The sequence below is a fragment of the Carlito syrichta genome, unplaced genomic scaffold (assembly GCF_000164805.1).
Source record: "Carlito syrichta isolate Samal-C Ts95f unplaced genomic scaffold, Tarsius_syrichta-2.0.1 Scaffold106985, whole genome shotgun sequence".
Taxonomy (NCBI): Eukaryota; Metazoa; Chordata; class Mammalia; order Primates; family Tarsiidae; genus Carlito; species Carlito syrichta.
In genome coordinates this window covers 124523-145612 of record NW_007051081.1, presented here as the reverse complement: position 1 = coordinate 145612, position 21090 = coordinate 124523, and the positions used below count along the sequence as shown (strand labels likewise).

The window sequence follows — 21090 nt, the reverse complement described above, 5'->3', positions numbered from 1 at the left end:
CAGCACAGACAGCAGTTGGTTAAGTGCTGACTTGAACTTGGGTTACCTGATTCTAGGTCAGTGCTCCTTCCATTGCACCAGATGCTTTCACTAGTGAATTAAATTATGTATGGAAAAACCCAAACAAACCCAGAATTTACTCATGAAAAATTGTATGTTTATTTTTACATGTTTAAACTTCAAAGTACTCTTCATTTGATGAAATATACCTATCAAGATGCCTTTGTCACTGTTCAAAATAGTTTCTTGAACTCATCAGTTTTGCTGCCTTTTGGTGCTTCTGCCACTTTTTTGTTTCACCTCTTCCACATTGGTAAAATGTTCCTTTTTGAGGACTTTTTTTTTTTTTTGAGTTGGAGTCTCACACTGTCACCCAGGCTGGAGTGTAGTGGCAAGCTCGTAGCTACTGCAGCATCGACCTGCTGGGCTCAGTAGATCCTTCCACCTCAGCCTTCCAAGTAGCTGAAACTATAGGTGCTCACCCCTGCACCCAGCTAATTTTTTAATTTATTGCAGAGATGAAGTCTTGCTGAGTTGCCCAGGCTGGCCTCAAATCCCTAGGCTCAGGCAATCCTCTCACCTCTGCCTCCCAAAGTGCCGGGATTATAGGCATGAGCCACCACTACAGGAAGCTATATCTATTTTTTAAAATTCCTTGAAGGTTGTTAACCTCCTGTTTGCTATCCAAGGCTTTGGTGGACAAACTTAGTCTCTTTCTTAACCCAGAACAATAGTTCTTTAAAACACCAAGGAAATCAGTTAGCCCATTCTCCAGAGCTGGGAAGCCTTTGTGGAACTAATGACCTCCTCAGGTGTGTGTTTCCTAGGAAGGGTGGGTGGCTGCATGTTTCAATTTTTGACTAGAGTTGCTAGCTAATGAAAAAGTGTTAAGGAGTTAGTTTATCTTAACCATTTTAAGACTATGTATCTTTTTGAACACCTGATAGAAACCATGGACTTTGCCAAAATTTATAAACAAATACATAGGTTTCAAGGACCTCTGAGACTTCAAACTATCATGGAGAGTTTACTTGTTTGCGCTGGCTTGTTAGAAATAGCAGAGATTAGAGGTGGGGCAGGGGTCTGAACAAGAAAGAGTGAGGGTGCTGGTTAAACTCACTCCAGAGAACATTATTCACTCTGTGGCCTAGAGAGAGGCTACTTCCAGCTCATAAACTTCTGCTGCCATTCCATGACATTGTATGTGCAGAAAATGATGTGACTTTTAAAACTTGGGGTAATCATTGGAACATAGAAAGCACAAAAAATGCAGGTTGGCTTTAGGTAAAGAGAACACTATCAAAGAGTGACCAATGGTGGCCATCCTGGGAAGGCCCCGAAGAATGAGAAAAAGCCTCTAATACACCCCATGTCTAGATGGTCACAGAATCTTTGACATATTCTACCTGGTTGCCCATTGGCTATCTGCACTGAGGGTGCATGAAGGTACTGTCTTGCACTTTTCACCTCAGGATGTCAGAAAGTATTCAGAACAGTCCTCACAAAAGCCTGAGATGCAGCCATTGAATCCTCCTCCTCCTCAGAGCTCTGTCTCAGGCATTCATTTATTTTTCATGACAATCTGAGGGCCAGACCCTGTGTCACAAATGCTCAGAGAGGCTAAGGGATGGTAGGAATAGAAAGAGTAGCAGTAGTGAATATTTACTGAGTCCTTCCGACATTTAGATTTCGTGCTCATACTTTGAATACGCATAAACTCCTGTCATCCTCACAGCAATTCTCATGATGTAGGCATTAGCACCTTCATTTTACAGACAGAGACCAGGGTGCAGAGAAGTTAGGTGACTCAGTGACTAATGGCAGATTTGGAGCTAGGACACAAATTCTGTCTGCTACAATGACTCCGTTGCCGAATACTCTGCTATGTTGTAAAAGAGCAACACCCCTCACAGCATACAGAGCCAGTTTATGCAGAGGACTTCATCCATCTTGTCCATGCTGGGACACTCTGTTCTTGTAATCAGTTCCTCTGAGTCTTCATAACTGGAAACCCACAGGATCTTTTTACATTCTGTACTCACACTGGGGAATCTTAGTAAAAAAAAAAAGTCTATTCATCATCAGATACTGTAGCTCTGAGGCACATGAATCCTGGGAGAGTTGGGAGAACAGGACAAAACTGAAGATGAAGAAAGGGTTTCGAGTAGACACAGAAACACTACAGTTCTGATTTATTTGATATTGCTGAAGTAAAATGCAACATGTTGTTTATGGCTGGTTTGAAGCCTGTGTCATACCATGTTTTATGATTCAAATGAACAAGGTAGAGAAAAGTTCCCAAAGGAAAAGTGAACAATTGTTTTGGGCTACAGGACTTTAGTTACATGGTGAAGCCTATCTGTTTGATGGTAGAATCATTAAGTTGCCTATGGTCATGTATTGAAACATGTTTTAGTGGCTTCTAAAAGAAATCTGGAATGCCTTTTATTTACCAAAAATCCTTTTGTAAAAATGTTCATGACACTGAACTGTTCCTGTCACCAGTGCCATAGAGGCTGTGAAGACTGTGAGCGAGGCCTGGATTGTCAAAGGCTGGTGAGGTGGTCAGTCCCTGAGATAACTCAGTAGACACAGAAATGGTTTTCTGGTGGTAATAATGATGACATACATGTTTATACTCTGGAAGCTGTTAGTTTTCACTTCTTAAGAAGGTCATGGCTCTGGAGACATAGAGTGACTTGGATGCTTTTTGATAAACCACGCTTTATGAACTTCCTTATCTTGGCCCTGACAAGAGTGACCTTCAACTGCTCTGGAGAGAAGTCTATATACCAGTCTGAAATAAAATCAACAAAAATGGGACTCAAACTGTGTGTGCATTCAAAGTCTTGTAATGTATGTTTCCATATTAACTTTTTTCTTTTTTTGAGTTGGAGTCTTACTCCGTTGCCCAGACTGGAGTGCAGTGGTATGCTCATGGCCACCCCAGCATCAACCTACTGGGCTCAGGCAATCCTTCTGCCTCAGCCTTCCAAGTAGCTGGAACTACAGGCTCGCACTACCACCCCCAGCTAATTTTTTTAAAATTTATTGTAGATATGGGGTCTCATCAAGTTGCCCAGACTGGTCGCAAACCCCTGGGCTCAGGCAATCCTCTTGCCTTGGTGCTGGGATTAGAGTGCCTGGCCCAATATTAACTTTTTAAAAATAAGTACGTATCAGTCATCTAGGTTCAAAACTCTAGATCACTGTGAGCTAATATCTAGCACTCAGTACAGCTCCCAGCACATATGAACTCAAGAAATATTTGTAGAGCAAATGCTGTTAAGTTATTTCTCACTTGGTCCTAATAAAATTCTAAAATAAAAGTTTCATCAAAAATTTAAATTTTTAATTGTTAATTAGCATAATTAGTTGTGTGCTTTGGAGATCCAGTATACTTATAATACGAAATCTGTTGAATATGCAGTATCCACTATTTATTCACTCATATTAAAAATATTTAATTTTTAAAATATCTGTAACATACTGTGTACAGCGAATATCCTTTAATTCAATTGTTATAAAACTCTAAATAAAAGTCTAGAAATGAATATGATTCCATGCTTTATTTGTATTTTACTCAATTATGTACTATGTTTTTAAGTGGCACTAAAACGTCAACGTTGAATATGCTCAGACAGAGCTAACAAATTCATATTGAAAGTGAATTAGCCCTAAAGACTGAGCAATGCTGCAGGTGGGTTGTTTTGCATTAGTCTTGGGGATGTGCTCTTAGATTGTGTGTTTCCTGTAGGACTTCAGTCATGGGGTCTTTTGCACGGGTCTATATTTTAGTTCTGACAATACCCTAAAACTTTGGTTTTAGGTAGGGTGACCATATAATCTTTTTTCCCAAAGGGGGAAATTTTGGGAGTGAATAGGGTACTATTAATAATCATGCCAGGGCGAGGCACAGTGGCTCACACCTGTAATCCTAGTGCTTTGGGAAACTGAGGCAGGAGGATTGTTTAAGGCCAGGTGATCAAGACTAGCCTGGGCAACATAGCAAGACCTCATATCTACAGTAATAATAATAATAATAATAATAAATTAGCCAAGCATGGTTACATGTGCCTGTAGTCTTATCTTCTTGGGGAATTGAGGAGGAAGAATTGTTTGAACCCAGGAACTCAAGGCTACAGTGAGCTATAATTATGCCACTGCACACAAGCCTGGGTGACAAGAGTGAGACCTTGTCTCTAAAAGTAAAAAAGATTTTTAAAAATTATGCCAGTGCAACAGATGTTGGTGGGGCTCTTAAAGGCAAATGAGGTAATAAGGTCAGCCTACTTACCAGGAAAGGACACAGGCTGAAGGATCAGTATTGTCATACATCAGCTGCCTTACTATGTGAAGTCACTTCTCCTTGCTGGGGTTTCATTTTATTTGGATGAAAAGTAAAAGGGTATACTAAAATGAACCTTATTTTCTTCAAATTTTACATTTCTATGATTACAAATAGACTCAAAAAAAAAAAAAAAAGGATTTCATTGCATCTTTGAAGCAGTTTCAAACTAAGAGGCTGCTGACTAGACAAGCACATGAAACACTCCCCCCTCCCCTTTTAAAACTACCTAATTACAAAAGCTTATGTTATATTTAAAATAAATCAACACTTGCTTGCTTCAGGGTTGGCAAAAATTTCATCTGCACTACCTGAAGCATTATGTTGAGAAGGATGCTGAGGACATATTTGGGCTCAGCAGACAAAACAAACAAACAAAAAAAACCAACCCTTGATCCCTTAGTGATGCCTTCTGGGGTCATGGGAACAGCAAAGGGAAGCAGGAAGAAGTAAGGTACTAGCAGATGCATGTATGACGTGCTACATGCACACCAGCCACAACTGCCGAGGTCTCTAGTTACAACGCAAAGCAAAAGACATCCTCTTATGTAGGGCAAATCTGCCACATGTCCATAAGCCCAGAGATCTCCTCCCCCTTCTGGCTCTCAAAACACCTTCATGTGCACCTCAGTTGTAGCGCGTAGGAGTGGGCCTCAACCTGATCTCTATGCTGAGGTCCAGTCACTAGTGTCTTTAGCCTCTTCCCACAACCAGGAATTAACCTACAGCCTCACCAAGAGTTGCAGGTATGCAGCTCATGGGAGAAAAGGGCCAGGATGCCCAGATTCCAGTTCTTGTTCATTATTAAGGCTGTGTGACCTTGGATGTGCTGTGTGACTTATCTTGTTTATAAAATGAATTTGGACTCTTTGGTGTTCTCTAGTTTCAACTTGCTGTGACTGGAAAAAAAAGAGGAGGAAAAGAATAACTTGGTGTGTTAATTCAGATAACGCAGATGTCCCCCTTTTGGTAAATTTAAGGAGAGTTGACTGTTGACAAGAGATAGTCTACAGCAATTGATCAAACATGTATCACTTTTCCTCACACGAACATAACAACTTCTCAAAAGAGGCAGCTAAGTTATATGACACCATTGTTAGAATCTTTCTTCTAGGTTGTTCTCCGATTGTTTTTAAACACTAGAAACCCATAGTCTCAATTTATTACTTTCGCTGCATTTTTTCATTGCGTGCACCCCTGACTTTAGCAGATCTTTCGGTATTCCTGCTGTTCAGTAATTTAACATCTCACCTGAGTGACAGCAACATTTGTCCCATCGGTGACTTCCACACTCATATTATAAATGGACCTCTGCTCTGCGTCCAAAGGTTTTGCGATGACAATTGTCCCAACACCTTTCTCTGCGTCAAAAGAGCTGTCAAAATTCCCCCCTGATGATTTCACAGAAACAACATGAAATTAGCATATCTGAGAAGTTATTACATGTATTAAAGCATATATCTTTAAAGGGAGCTCTTACATGGAAATATTTTTGACAGGTGTCCCTATGGCTCAATTTTGTACATCTTAAATGGGATCTCTTTATTTCTAACTTAATTCATATTTCAAAAGACAGCCTCTACAGCGTATAACAAATGTCACCAAGAAAGAATGAATTGCAAAGTAAAACCTCAGCAGTAATGTTAGAGTAGTGAAGCATCAATGACTCCATAAAATATTTAGTAAGAAACCAAAAGGCCCCCTAACTCCTGTGGCTTCTGTGTTAGAAATTTGTAGATATTTTTGTTTTTTCCAAAGTAGATTAAATTCTAAGTAAACAAATAGTCATAAAATGAGTAGACATTTAAAATCTGTTCCAGGATTGATGGTAAACATTTTGCTGTTAGAATTCAGATTCCCTCAATTAGATGTCAGAAATAAAATTATAAATTCTAAAAAGTCAGAAAAAGCAAAAAAATTTAAATGTCATATTAAATGGTCTGTATCTGCAAGTTGTAATGTTTATAGAAATCCTTATTTTGCCAACTTGACTGTAAATTATTTTTCTCCTATAAAAGTAGCAAGTTTATGGGAGATTCACAAAACGAAACTGGGAAAAAAGGCAAGGGAAAAATCAGCTTATGTAATGCCAATGTATGAAACAATGTTTATAGAAGTTTCAAAAACTATACTTTCCCCCAAGCCAGGGATAGTTCCATCTAACGTTGGTGTGCTTTAGAGAACACTGCCATTGCTGAAATCTCAGCGGATCAACTCTGTGGACCAGTGTGGTTTATGATTTTTCTAAATGAAATATAAATATAAATATTTTAAGGGAAAGAGAAGATAATGCTATAAATGCTGGAATAATTTTAATTAGCCATGAGTACATGTTCACAAGCTTTATTTATTTGAATCTGACATTTCACGGTATTGGCTTTGTTCTTGGACAGTAATTTTATAAAGCAATGCATTTAATGAATTTCATATTTTAGAAAAGTAACTTCGATTTTTCTTATATTCTGCATTCTTTGTATTTCATTTTGCTGATCAACGAGCAACACATGTCTCTTTTATTATAATTATAAATGAGAGATCAGTTAAGAGAAAGGAAATTTTACCTGAAGTACTAGAAATGGATGTACAGTGACATGAAATAAATAATATGGTTTAAATAAAACACCCCTAGCCACATATATTTCAAATACTTATTGCTTGCAGCTGTTACATACACTTAAGATTATTTAATTGCAAGAGAGAATATAATTGCCCTTGACATTTAATTAAAGTTATGGAGATACAAGGGTACCAGAGAATTGCGTGGAGATTATATACATTTTCAAAAATTTCATTTGAAAACATCTCATCTTCCAATTAATATCTTTAATTGATTTACTGAGAAGCACTAAATGCTATCTGAAAAAACATCTTTGGAGAATAGGATGGGGGGGTCTCTGCTGAGAAGGGAACCGAGCCTCAGGTTGCTAATGCTTATCCAAAGGGAGTGTCCCCTGTTGATAACCCGTGAAATAAGATGAAAGGCCGACTCAAGTGTCTTTACAACCATCTTCTCAGTAAAGAAAAATCATTTGCTATCAAGTGGTACATCCTGGAAAAAACTCTGCTATAAAAGCTTTCAGAGAAAGGACATAAAAGTGTCTCATAAGACGTGCAGGAGGAAAGAAGAAAATGCAGCTTCTCAAGTTGTTTCTGGTGGCTATTACATCACATTTAGAATCATCTTTAGAATGTTTTCTTCACTGAGATTTTTACTTTCTTAAGTCTGAGGACCAAGACTTTTTGGGGGTTTGGGGGAAGGAGCCCCCCTCCAATGTGGATTATTTTAGAATGTGAAAATGTGTAGGTCAAGGCAAAATAAAAATTATGCAATTTATAAAGCTCCAGTTTGTTCCCTTTTAAAGGTTAGTGGATAAAATGCAGAGAATGGCAAGTATAGAGTTAGGTTTCAGTTGCTGCTTGAATGGGGCGCTCTCACTGGCTCTCTCTCACTGTTTGGACTCACATTTTCCTAAGGGCCCTGTTCAGAAATACATAATCATTTCATGGGCTTAGTGGCATACAATTTACTATTTTACATGTGTCATATAGATTGTGTGCTTTTTTAAAGTTATTTTTTCTATCAAATAACATTTTTGGCTACTGTTATAGCTGCCATTTTCTACAGTTCTTTCTTCCTGTATCCGTGTCTCTGTGTGTGTGTTTGTGTCCCTCATTCACCTTTACTGTTTAAAATACTCTAGACCAGAAGCCTCTAAAGGGACAGAGGGACAGACTATTAGAAAAGCAGAGCAAAGAACACTTGAGAGGGAGTGTAAAGCTATCTTTCGGTCTACAATGTAGCTAGCAGTCTCTCATACTCATTTCCAGGATATTTGCTCCTAGTTAAACTGAGATTTCATGTAAAACAAAATCTTCCCTGAGTTTTAAAGTGAATTTCTGACAAGGGACACAGAATCTAGACCAGCAGTTCACCATCAAGCCTCACACAGTTTAACAACCCACCACTTAACCATCCCATTTCACAAATGACTCCAGATCTCTCCCCCAGGTCTCATTTTTCAGGTTCCCTTTTAGCCTAAAAGGTGATTTCATTTTTTAGGAAACCATGTCCAAATCATCCAGGGTGAGAATATCAAATGCAAGGAGTCCATTTTCACTAGCAGCATTCCAGTTAAACAAGGTGTGCTTCCTCAGAGCCAGTAACAAAGCATGCAAAGCCAAAGTGTGCTGGTGCAGCAGCGTTAGGCTAAACACAAGGTGGGGGTGGGGAGGGAGGACACCACCGAGCTGGCCTGAGTTTCCACAGAGTGGGGAACTGGAAAAGTCACAGCCTGAGCGTTGCTGCAGGGGTGTGCGGCAGAGATGGGTAAAAGCAAGGTTGTGAACAGCCCACATAACAGATAATTCACATCAGGGACATTTCCCTTGGACCATTTGTGGTCAAGACAGGTGTGTTAGACTCAACAAAGAGCAGAAGAGGCACATTAGATTTCTACTGGATTCTAAAGTTAAACTTAGCAAGTGGAAATGTCCTCAGAGGCTTAAAAATGGGACATGGCTGAAAATACTTGGAGCCAGCAGTCGCTGCTTAACTGTGCTGGGCAGCAAACCACCGGGCCATGATTTAAATATCTCTAAAGAGATCTGATGGTGAAAATCACACAGCTTCCCTATTAGAGAAGCCTCCAGGACCCTCCCCTAGCATATGATTCCATTCCACTCCACGTGTAATTGTAAGAAAACCAACCCACATCTAGTAGTCACCAAGGGCGGGGGAGGTGTGATGTGAGCAGCTTCCAGAACACCGAGCTGCTGAATCTCAATGAATCCAGGGAGATGTGCACAAGCTGTTCGCTGAACCTCATCATGTACACCAAACTTAAGGAGAAAGGCTAAACACCAGGGACAGCTTTCTCATGGGTAATGTTCTGCCTTGGAGTGAAAGCAAGCACAGTACCTGGCTGAAAAGGGTATTTACATGGAAGGCCGGAGACAACAGGTGGAGGTCAGAAAACAGTGGTTGGAAGGAAAATCACTTCTAAATCTAGTTTGAAATTCATTTTCTCACAATAATTAATAACATATGAAGTGTTTTATTATTTCCCTGGTCTCACCAGATGTGTTCCTATGGACTGGATTGTTGCTATGGAGAAAAGAGAGGTCTAACTGGGATGAAATTAGGGAAGTAGGGTGGGATAAAAGAAGTGATGTCAACCAAATGACTTGGAGTAAGAGTCGCCCTGGTAAGTACAGTTATGTTAGAAATGGTACATGAACATGGTTTCTCTCAGGAGCGTTGGCTCAGTGTTTTGTGTTAGAGAAATGTGACCACCTAGGGAGGGATGACTCAGAGATGCCCAAGATCTAGTCAGAGGACAAGGCCACTGCTAGTGCTATGAGGGTTGAACTCACCTACTTGATCCAACCCTAGTAAGCAATGGGGATAGGTTCATGAAGGACAGGCATAAGCTTATGAGATGGTGGCAGCCAAGAGCCAACGTCTGCAGAAACCTATGACAAACAAAGGGTCAAAGTGGCCCCCATGTGTCTCCAACACAGAAAGGTATTTCAGTTAGGGTGGGACCTACATACTGGCATTCACCACCAGAGAGTTATTTTCAAAGAGAAACCTTTTCCTTTTCCCAGTGAGTGAGGTAGACAAAGGTGTTTTAGGAGTTTACTATCTACAAGGAAAACCATTTTCTAGCCTAAATCAGGTGAAAAGCTAAAAAATAGGTGGAAAGCCCTCATCCATCTGTGGGTAAAGAGGAATTGTTTAAAGTGTGTAATAAAGGTAGCCTATTTAAATATTTGGAGTTGGGATAAAGATACAGGGAGTGAACTGTGAACCAGATTGCATGTACATTAGAGAGTCTGCAAATTGAGGAGCTGTGGAGTTGAAATCATAGTCCCCTGAGAAGTGTGAAGATATGTGATAAAGCCACAAAGGATTATGGGTTATTTATGTTCCCTTCATTTTCTTTCCCTTTTAACACAGAGAAGGAACATGCTGTGCGTTGGGCTGTTCAAACACAGAACAGCTGAACTTTATTATGTTTCCTTTTAATTACAGTTTTCTTAATTCAGTTACAAGTGGGGCTTCCATTTCTGGAAGCTGAAGAGAGTGTAGATGCATGGCATCATAAGCAGTGGTCTCTCTGGAGGCACAAGAAAGTGTCTGGCAGATCCCTGATGCAAGGGTCCAGGCTTGGGAACAAAATCCTGCTCATCACAGAGTGTTTGTGAATTCATTTCATGGTGGGAAGAGAAGAAATGCAGTTAAACAAGAACTGGGCAGATTTGGAAATGTGGAAATTAGGAGACTCGACTCTCAGGGGGAAAAGCAGGCTGAAATACCATTTCTGCTCACTTAATGAGAATTCATTAGTTAGAGCATTTGTAAGCTGCAAAGGCCAGGCCAGAATGTTGTGTTCTCTGTAGCAGTGTCAGACTGGGTGTTTGAATGTACTAGATCTATAATAGAATCAAATCTCAACTCTCTCTGGAAGAGTTATAAGAGTATGTATGCAGGCAAGGCCCGTACTTTAACCAGAAACCTCATTTCAGATCCATGCTGATATTATATGCCTTGTGCCTAGTCTTAGTGTTTACCTATAGTCCACTTCTGACTGTCTTAAGCATTGAAGGGCACTGTTCCTTCTCTTTCTTCTTTATGTTAGCTTCACCAAAGCACATGCTTAGGTGAGGAAGAAGGGAAAGAGATAAGAGTTCATGACCAAAGATAAGTAAGCAAGAAATCTTGAAAGCAAGAATGAAGCATCTGAATATAATAAAGGATTATATTATATTATAATAAACAATAGATATCTAGAAAAGAGAAAAAATGTTGTCAGCAGACTGAGAAAAAAATGTCTCTGATAGATTAGAAATATTTTGGAAAGGGGGATTTGGTAGAAGGGGGACCATATCAATCCTGAAAGCAACTAGCACCTGAGAAAATAATTTTGCTTCTGCGGTGAAATACAGAGTGGGTGTTTCAGAATGCTGCTGGCTGAATGTGGGGATGGAAATAAAATCATGTTCTGTTTGGGCATCTGGCCCAGTAAGTTCAACTTGGAAAATAAACTTGGCTAGTTGTTACCAGATTTACAGTGAAATCTCTGTGACAGAAGCAACCAGAACAGAGGACAACCCTGCATGTCTTCATTAAGCAAACTACTCAGTGCCCTGAAACCACAGGGATTCTATAGAAAAAGTATAGTGTTTAAAATCACAAAGATGGAGAAACCTGAAAGCTGATGCCACATTCTTGAAAATGTAGCTTAAAAAGACTCCTTCAAGGGAGGGCTCCCATCTATAATCTGTCCCTCTCTTCTGGGACCAGAGACTTTCTTATTTTGTCAAAGGTACTAAGGTTGCCATGGCTAGCAGCCCAGTGGAAGGTTACACTGACTTTAGGTAGGGTCAGCATATTGGCTGCCTGAGGCATCTCCATCAGCTACCATCGTTTATTCCACTCGCCTGGGTAGACAGTGACAGAAGCATTGGCAGGAGGAAGAAATGAGGAGATGGGCCTTGACCTTATGGGTTAAAAACAGAGACAGGAGAAACACAAATGAAAACATACAACAGCACTCATAATGCTGGCATGACCAACGTGTAAGTAAGCTTACATGCAGTACTACAAGGCATGCTCACCTACACACGACCAAACGCACGTGCAGGAATGAAATGCTGAAGAGATGCAGACCTGACCTGGACACCTGGAGAGAAAGGTATGCTTCTAGAATTCCTAAAGGGAGGACAAGCAAGGGCATCCTTGTGCACTTGGGTGGTTGCTGGGATGTGCTGTGGGTCAGTAGGCACATGCACAGATCATGAGGTGACAGACGTGGCACCGTCAGGCTGTAGGGGTACTCAGGAGGCATACATGCATCATGGGGGGCAGACATGGCACTGTCCAGCTGCAGAGCCAGGAAGGAGGGAGATAAACTGGTAGCTGGTGAGAGAGGGCATCTCCCCTCAGTACAGTACACTAAGCATCCTGTTGTCTATTTGGTTTCTTCTTTAGGCTATTTAAAATAACTCACCACTGCACATGTCCCTAAAGATCCAGCCCCAGGGACGCATGCTAAAAACAGAAATGCAGTTTCTGGGACTCTGATTGGAGGGGTAATGAAGGAATCACCAAAGGTGAAGGATGTGTGCCACCTTCTACTGTACCAGGAAGGAAGAAATGACCTCAGATAAAATCCAAAGTGATTTGGAAACTACTAGGAAGATGAAGAAGTGGAGGCATCTTTTCTGGATCAGAAGAGGCTCCATCTCAAATATCAGAGGTGGAGATGAAAAAGGCATTGAGACTTGGTGTGAGGACGGTCAAGAACAGGAATGGCATGATTAACACTCACGAAGTAAACAAAGATGCTCTACTATCATTCTGTCCAATAAAATACGTAGGAAGCAGACTCCTCTTTGGGGATTCAGAGAACTCTCTACTGAGATTTGACTGAGGACAATGGGATGTTCTTTTCTTATGCCTCATCAACATCAATGTGGAGCTTTCTAAATGCTTCCCTGGACACAGTCATCCCTCCCTGCAGAAGAGGTAGGCTCCTACCCCCTACATTTCCCCCATCCAGGCAGTGACACGTGGAGGGAAACGACTCCTCAGATCAGCCTGCCCAGACTCCCTGCCTCCCACCAAGAAGAGTCAAAGTCAGCCCCACTGGCAGATCTGGCCACACACGCGTCCCCTCTCAGTATAGCCTGTCTTGTTTCCTCACACTCATTTCCTCCCAGTGCCTCTCCCTGCCAGTTTGCTGAGGGCCACAGTGCCGCTCTGCCGTTTCTTTTTGCAGCCGGTGTGCTTGCTTGCTTTCTTCCAAGGAGTTTAAGAGCTGGCTCCCAGGTCTGTCCTGCATACTTCCATCTGCTTCTCTATTCAGCCTGTGAAGCCAACTGACTATGTATCTGGGTTCCATTTCCTGCCCTTCCTTGCGTGGACAACAACCAGGGGCCTCTCCTGACAGGGCCTTCTTATAGGAATGGCACTACTACTGCAGAACAGAGGAGCTGGAATGCGTTTAATTTATTTTTCAATGGGAAAAGGCCCAGTTAAATAAACCAACCTACAAAAAGATAAAAACAAAACAACAAAAAGCCCACATACTTCAAAAGCAAAGAAAAAAATCAAAACAACCCCCCCCCAAATCCAAACCCCATTAACCCTCAAACAAAGGAGTCATTGGGCACAAGGAATGCAATAGCTGTTGGGGGCATGTATGAGCTCTGTGGGCTGCACTTCAGCCTGTCACAGGCAGTCATGAAAGATGTAATTCAATTTGCTTAAAAAAACCCATAAGAGGCAGATTGGATAGCTGTATTTTAGCAAATGTGTTTGCACTAAGGGTACCTTCTGTTGAACAGTTCTGCCCACAAGCTGTCTGTAGAATATAGAACATCTCTCGAGCATGCTTGCCACCTTGAAGCAGGGCAGTCGGGAGCAGAAAAAAAAAGAACAGAATGCAGAAAAGAGGTGAAGAAAAAGAGAAATGAAGGACAGCAAGTCTAGTACCATCAATACATTTAGAAATGAGATTAGCCAAGTGTGACCATAGAATTTAAATGACACACGAAAAGACATTAAGGCTGCAATAAATAACATACTATGGAAAATCCAGCCAGAGAGCACTTTCTGTTCAGCTCAGCTACAGAGTCGGAACGAAAGCACAGGTCGGTTATTTATTTACTGGCTCTTTTGCATCCCAGCACTCTCCATCTTTTAATCCTAATGTTAATTGTTAGTTAGCTTTTTTCTTTCTTTTTTTTTTTTTTTTGCAAGTTGCTCCAGTCAATTATTACATTACACAATACTACTCTGGAAGACTCGAACTTACCAACTATGTCAAACCACAGAGGGGTGTTAGCTGGCTGCACAGACACCACCCCCACAATCTCAGTTACTCTATCGTTTTCCATGACTGTGAAGTTATAAAACGGCTCATCGAAGGTCAACGGTATAGGTGAAGGGGGCGGTTTCTTAATCCATTCAATATGGAGGCGGGCCGTGGAAGACTTCTGTGGGCGCCCGTTGTCCACCGCCTTTATCTACTCATCACAGAGAGAAGACAGAGAGAAGTCTCAGAGCTCTGATCTTTGTGGAGTGTGGATATCTGTCACTTGTGTGTCCCTGGGCCAGAGCTCATGCTCTTCCCAGTGTCAGCAAGGGGAAGAAAAGAGTGGGACCTGGGAAGAGTGGGCCAGGGAACAGAGGAGGCCAACTCCATTCCATAGGGCCTCACACCATGCTCGCCAGATGCTGATCGGGACCACTGCCAACTTTACAGAGATGGCAACCTTGAAAGACCACGTTGCACTATTAAGTGTAGTATTTTGTGGGAATGAATGATAATGACATGAGTGGGAATAGCTAATTTGCTTCCTTATGTCATGACCCTGAACCTCGCTTCTGGGGATGATACTTGAGAGGGAAGAAAGTGCACTGTGAATCCTTATTCATGTATGAACCATGTAACATGCGCGTGTGTATAAGAGTGTGTGCATGGGTGTGTGTGTGTGGTCATCTCTTGCAGCTGCTGCCTTCTGCTCTATACTGGAGAAGCACTCCACTCACACAGGACTGGAAGAGAGCTCCTTGTGTGTTGCTAGGCAGTGTGCAGCTGCTTCACGGTGTCAGAAGGGAAGGAAAGCAAGGAGACCTGCAGAGAATGGGCTGGGGACAAAGGGGAACAAGTTGTAGGGGGACTCAGGCTGAGCTGAAGCTGATCTGGTGGCTTGGGCCCCTCAGCAGGGTGGTTGGGAGAATGTAGCTAATGACTCATCTCTGTGTCTTAAGTCAGTTGACAGAAGGGCTGAGGAAAGCCTGTCTCTCCTTATCCCCCAGATCTGCAGGGTAGACAGTCATGGTGACCTGGACTCAAATGGTAGGGTCAAAAAGTCCAATGAGCAGAAAACAAGATTTAAAAAAAAAGAATTCAAATTTTAAAGGATTTTCAAATATTGCATTAAAAATAGCATTTATGGGCACATTGCTAATAACTATAACCTTTCAAAACACTGACCACTCAGCATCCTCCTGCTGTGTGTTTATGAAAGACTGCTTTGCCCCAGAAAATTCCAGTGGGATAGACAGTCCTTGATACATTTCTGCAGCTAAGTTTCCTAGGAACCGAGACAGGGATTTGAGGACCAGTGGCTTTTGAGGGGTGGGCTCTCAGGAGATATAGAGGGATCAGGAGGGGCAGACGGGAGTGAAACAAGGATGTGGTCCTGGATGTCCTGAGGGTCCCATGGGAAGCTCTGATCCTTATTGCATCACAGAGCTGAGCCTGCCTGGAGGCTAGGGGACTGGACTTTTGTATGTGAATATCAGCAGTCATTGTCTGTGGGTGGGAATGCAGAAGTTCTTGAGCCAAGAATCATCCAGGGATGGCTCTCTAGAGAAGGGGGACAGATGTGAGCCCTTGGCAGCCACCATTCCCAGCGGTCAGGGGACAGAGAAACCAGTCTGGTGAAGGGGATCTGGGAAGGATACAACAGTATTCACTGTAGTCCACCCAACCCTCAACCGTTCCCACACTGTACACTTCCAAGGGTAGAGCTGGAGTTTCTCATCTTCTTTTCTCTACTCACTGTTCTGGATATATACTACTGAGTCCAGCAAGGAACTCAAGTCTAGACCAAGGAAGAAGCTAAACCAAAGGACTTAGCTCATGCTTTACATTTAGAGGGATGACTTTACATAGCAGAGAAGGCTGAGGACGAAGAGGAGGATGGCGAGTGGTGCTGACTATGGACAGATGGGTCCCTGGACTACCCATCACTTTAAGAATTTCTGCACCATTTCTGGAATAAGTGCGACAAGGCTACAGTGGCTGTGGCTGTGGCGGGGAGCACACGAGCATCTCAGATATGGGAGTTAAATTTCTATGGAAGATGGTGCTCATGTCTGCTTTTATTTTTACCTTTCTAACTTAATGAAAATTTAGTCACTTTTTAATTGTGTGTGTGTTTTATTTTAACTTTTTACAGAATAAGCATCTTTGTGATTTTTGTCTTACAACTTACACAGTTAAATTCATGTTCTCTTGCACTGTCAATAATGACCAGTCAATTTATATGGAGACCTTGGGGCAGTGCTAAGAGTTGTGCCGAGTGGTGGGCAGGGTATGCTCCTCTGCTGTTCCCCCACTTTAGTTCACATCTATGTTCAGGAGTTGGAGAGTGACTTAGGGCTGCAGAAAGTATGGATGGGTATGTGGTGGAACAAGCTATAGCCTACATATGGGGGAAATGAGAACAGGACACAACCAAAGGAAATTGTTTAAGGATATCTTCAAACAGGGGTGATCTTCCACAGCTGTGTGGCTTCACTTTTACTCTAAGGTTTATTGCTCAAGAGATATCGGTGAAGAAGAACACAACCACCTCCCCCATCATTGCTGCTGAAGTTCAGAAGATCTTACCGTTAGGATGTCATAACTCCCCGCTGTAAATTGCTTTCTGGAAGAAACCATCCCAGTTTTAGGGTCAATAAAGAACTTTCCATCGTCATTCCCATCCACGATACTGTAGGAGATTTCTGCGTTGGGCCCCTCGTCTCTGTCAAATGCAAAAGCCCTGTAAATGGGTTCTCCCCTCTTCTTTCGATCACGTTCCGGCAGCTTGATCTGGTAGACCTTCTCTGGGAACTGCGGCTTGTTGTCATTTTCATCCAGAACCTGAACCACCACCCAAATGGTTGACTGTTTCGGGGAGGAACCGCCATCTGTCATAGTCACCTGAGTTTTGAAAAAGAAAGTATGACACAATCAGAAAGGAGAAAAACTATTTCTGTTGTTCCTGCCCCAGCCACCTCACAAAGGTGAACTCTGTACACTAGGTCAGCAGTCCCCAATCTTTTTGCCACCAGGGACCGGTTTCATGGAAGACAACTCTTGCATGGACTGGGGGTATGCTGGAGGGGGAGAAGATGTGCAGTCAAACCTCACTGTTAAGTTCATCTGTATTTTCAGCTGCTTCCCAGTGCTAACATTACTGCCTCAGCTCTACCTCAGATCATCAGGCATTAGATTCTTATAAGGAGTATGACCTAGATCCCTCACATGCTCATTTCACAATAGGATTTGTGCTCCTATGAGAATCTAATGCCTTTGCTGGTCTGACAGGAGGCAGAGCTCAGGTGGGAAAGCAGGGTATGGGGGGTGGCATAAATACAGATGAAACTTTGCTTGCTTGCCTGCCACTCATTTCCTGCTGGGTGGCCCAGTTCCTAATAGGTCATGGACCAGTAGAGGTGCATAGCTCAGGGGTTGGGGACCTCTGCATTAGGGCATCTCAACTTTTCTAATTCCTGTAGTTCACATCAAATGTGTATCTTTTCATAGTCTTCATAGTCTCTGTCCTTTTGTGGAAATGTGTATCCTTTCCACAAAAGGACAGAGATGCCCCAAAGCCAGTAGTGGAACTCACTGCTGAAAAGGTAGTAGGGAAGCATGGCTGTCTTAGTCTATTAGTTAGCTATATTAAAATAACATAGATTAAATAACTTTTAAAAACAATTAATCACTCACAGTTCTAGAGGCTGCAAAGTCCAAGATCAAGGCACTGGTGGTGTTAGGCAAGGAACTGTTTCCCGTAAACCAGTGCCTTCTAGCTGTGTCCTCACATGGGGGAAGGGACTCTCTGAAGTTACTTTATATGGATACTAATCCTATTTGTGAGGATAGAGCCCTCACTATCCAGTCACCTCCCAAAGGCCCCACCTTCTAATACCATCACTTTGATTAGGTTTCAACCTATGTATTTTGGGGGGACACAAACATTGAGATCATAGCAAGGGCTTACTGTATTGTGAAGAGGGAGAAGAAATGGGCTCGACTTTACAAAATATGCGAGCTCACATAGATTTAGCGGATCTAAAATATGCCCTTCCCGTAAAGACACAAAATACAGCATAGCTATCATTATACAATAACCCATGGGTGTTTCTTCAGTAAGCAGAGCAGGTTTATTTATTCCCATTTCACAAATGAGAAAACAGAGGCACAGAGGTCCCACTGTTAATAAATGCTAAAGCTAGATACTGAACTTTGGCGATTCCTAATGTTTTGTTTAACCAAAAAACCTGGAAGAATCTATATTTAATCCTCAAATCATTACCTTGATGACAAAAGATTATTACTTAGAAATATATTTTTGGAGGCTGCAAGGAACATAAAGATGCACTTAGCACCAGCAGGAGGAAAAAACAACAGGGCATCAAAGCAGCTGGTCAAGGCTGGGGCAATGACTCACGCCTGTAATCCCAGCACTTTGGGAGATGGAGGCAAGAGAACTGCCTGAGCCCAGGGGTTTGAGACCAGCTTGGGCAATTTGGAGAGTTACAAAAATTAGCTGGGCACCTGTGATTCCAGCTACTTGGAAGTTTGATGTGAAAGGATCACCTGAGCTCAGCAGATCGAGACTGTGGTGGCCATGTTCTTGCCACTGCACTCTAGCCTAGGTGACCGAGTGAGACTCCAATGCAAAGAAAAGAAAAGAAGTAGTTGGTCAGCTATATTTTCACCTATTAAAGCAACCTGATAAGGATAACTGAAAAAGAAGGCAAAAAATGTGAGAAAACAAATGAACGGCTTTTTGGCAAGATGGAATTGCAGTCTAGCTCAGTTTCTCTTACAAGCTACCTAAAAGGATAGCTTTAAAAGACTTGAGATAACTTTTTCACAGGCGTTCTTTGAAAAAACCAATCAAATTTCCTTCTAAGGTTATTTTCCCCATTGGTTTGTTGTGTTTCCCAAAGGAACCACATCAGGGCCAGTGTGTGTCAAGGGTGGATTTGATGAGAGCTAGTTCTGGGACACACCAAGTTCTTAAGGCATGTTCTGCTGCTGCTGAACTCAAACGTGATGCTCCCAGGTGAGCTGTGTTGACCAAAGTACATCAATTTCCAGGCTGTTCGATGACTCTGCCTTGCTTTTTTTCTCGAGCAGTTCCTTTCTAAACTCAGGCAACTCTCAAGTCTTTGTGAACAGGTCTCCTCCTCAGTGCTTGTCAATAAACACCCCGCACTGGGCTCTAAAGTGGTGTCCTGGACAAGCTTCTGGCCAGTGGCTGCCAAGGAAAGGAGCCCCTGTGGTGGAAGGCCACTGTTCCCTGAAGGATCCTGCTGCTGCATAGATGCTGTCTTTGGGATAGACCTTGACTACAAACCCAGCCCTGGAGGTGTCTACCTGCGGAGTTTAGGAGAGTGTTATGGTGAGCATGGTCACTTATACCACCTCCCCTCAAGCACCAGCTCCCTCAGGCCACAAGAACACCCTTCAGATTCTCAAGCAACTCTTCCCTGGAGTGCTTTGCCTGTTCCTTCCCAGGCGCTGCTTACTCATCCTTCAGATCCAGCTGAAATGTTCCCTCCTCAGGGCAACCTTCTATGACCCCACAGAACAGTTGCCAGCTGCCCTGCTTCCTCATTATGTGCTCTCAAGTCACCCTGTGCTTTTCTTTGTAGCACTTACCATGGTAGAGAGTGATCAGATGGGCAACTTTCCACCTTGATGAGTGGATAAGCTGAATGAGGGCCAGGACAGCCCGTGCCTGTTTCTGGTCACTGCTCTCCCCATGGCAAGCACAGCGCATGCCCCACACATGCTGGCATGATGAGCTGGGTCCATTCAGGCCTCCTCAGACAGCCTCTTCAGCCAGAGCAGTCTCACCTTGCAGACCTTCGGAGGTCGCTCAAGTCCCTTGATGGCGAAGCCCCTTTCCTGTCTCTCTGCCAGTTACTCCTCCATCTCTTTGCCCATGGTTTCAATGAATACCTACATGCTGATTCTTCTCCATTGTGTATCTCTTGTGCCTAAGCCCATTTGCTGACCACCAAACCAACATGTTCAACACTTTACTAGAAATCTACTTTGCAGATCTCTCACCTGCACACCCAGCACCCCAAAATCACAATTAAAATCATTACCCTCAAGCCTCTTCCTCCCACATCCGTTGTCTCAATGAATGACACCCCCACCTACCCACACACTGGTGCACACCAGTGTCCTGGGCATCCATCTAGAGTCCCTCTCTAACTCCCTAAATCCAATCAAACTTGGAGCCCAGCACGTATCTCATGTGTGCCCTCTGCCCCTGCCTGCTAGTCTCTTCTGCCACACGCCATGGTACAGGCCTCATTTATATCTCACTTGGATGGCCACAGTAGCCTCCTGGCCTTCCTGCCTCCAGCCTTTGTCTTTGCTGTGGAATGTCATTTTGTCTTAAAAAATCTGATCATGTCTCTGGCCTGCATAACATTCCTCAGGGACTCCTTGAGGACAAGGATCTGGCGAGATTCTCTCTGGGTCTTGCCAGCCTTGATGATCAGTATGCACTACCCACCCTTTCTCAACTCCATTCTCAGTGACATGGTGATCTCAGGAAGTCCCAAGTCATGCTTTTATACCTCCATTCCTTTGCACAGCCATTTGTCTCCATGGAATGCCTTCTCCTGAGATCACACCCAACTAATTCTAGAAGTCTCAGTTCAAACATTGCTGTGAAGCCATTCCCTGCCTCCCATTCCACTATATGCAAGTTCCAGGACATGAATTCTCATCTTGCATTTTTAGTGTCTCTTTTCTTTTTGGTCTCCATTCAGTCCTTCCAGAGTGAGACACCTGAGCTCAAGAACAGTCTCGTATTTATTGTTATGTTCTGGTAAAGAAATGTTGAGAGAAATCAAGAATTTATTTGCCTAAAACTCTTTCCTATGATAATAAATGAAGAGAACAGTCAGACACTGAAGGGTT

The 21090-nt window shown here is 42.6% G+C and overlaps 1 protein-coding gene across 1 annotated transcript in view; it reads right to left on the bottom strand.

Annotated features, from left to right (window-relative positions):
* FAT3 (FAT atypical cadherin 3) overlaps positions 1-21090 on the bottom strand; it is a gene marked incomplete at its 3' end in the record, with an annotated part of 135613 nt that overhangs the window by 64653 nt on the left and 49870 nt on the right. Inside the window, exons 2-4 of the mRNA XM_008067511.1 lie at positions 16759-17073; positions 14170-14380; positions 5600-5739 (exon numbers count right to left, since the gene is read on the bottom strand). Of these exons, the coding sequence (XP_008065702.1) occupies positions 5600-5739; positions 14170-14380; positions 16759-17067 (660 nt within the window). The remainder of the gene's footprint in view (positions 1-5599; positions 5740-14169; positions 14381-16758; positions 17074-21090) is intronic.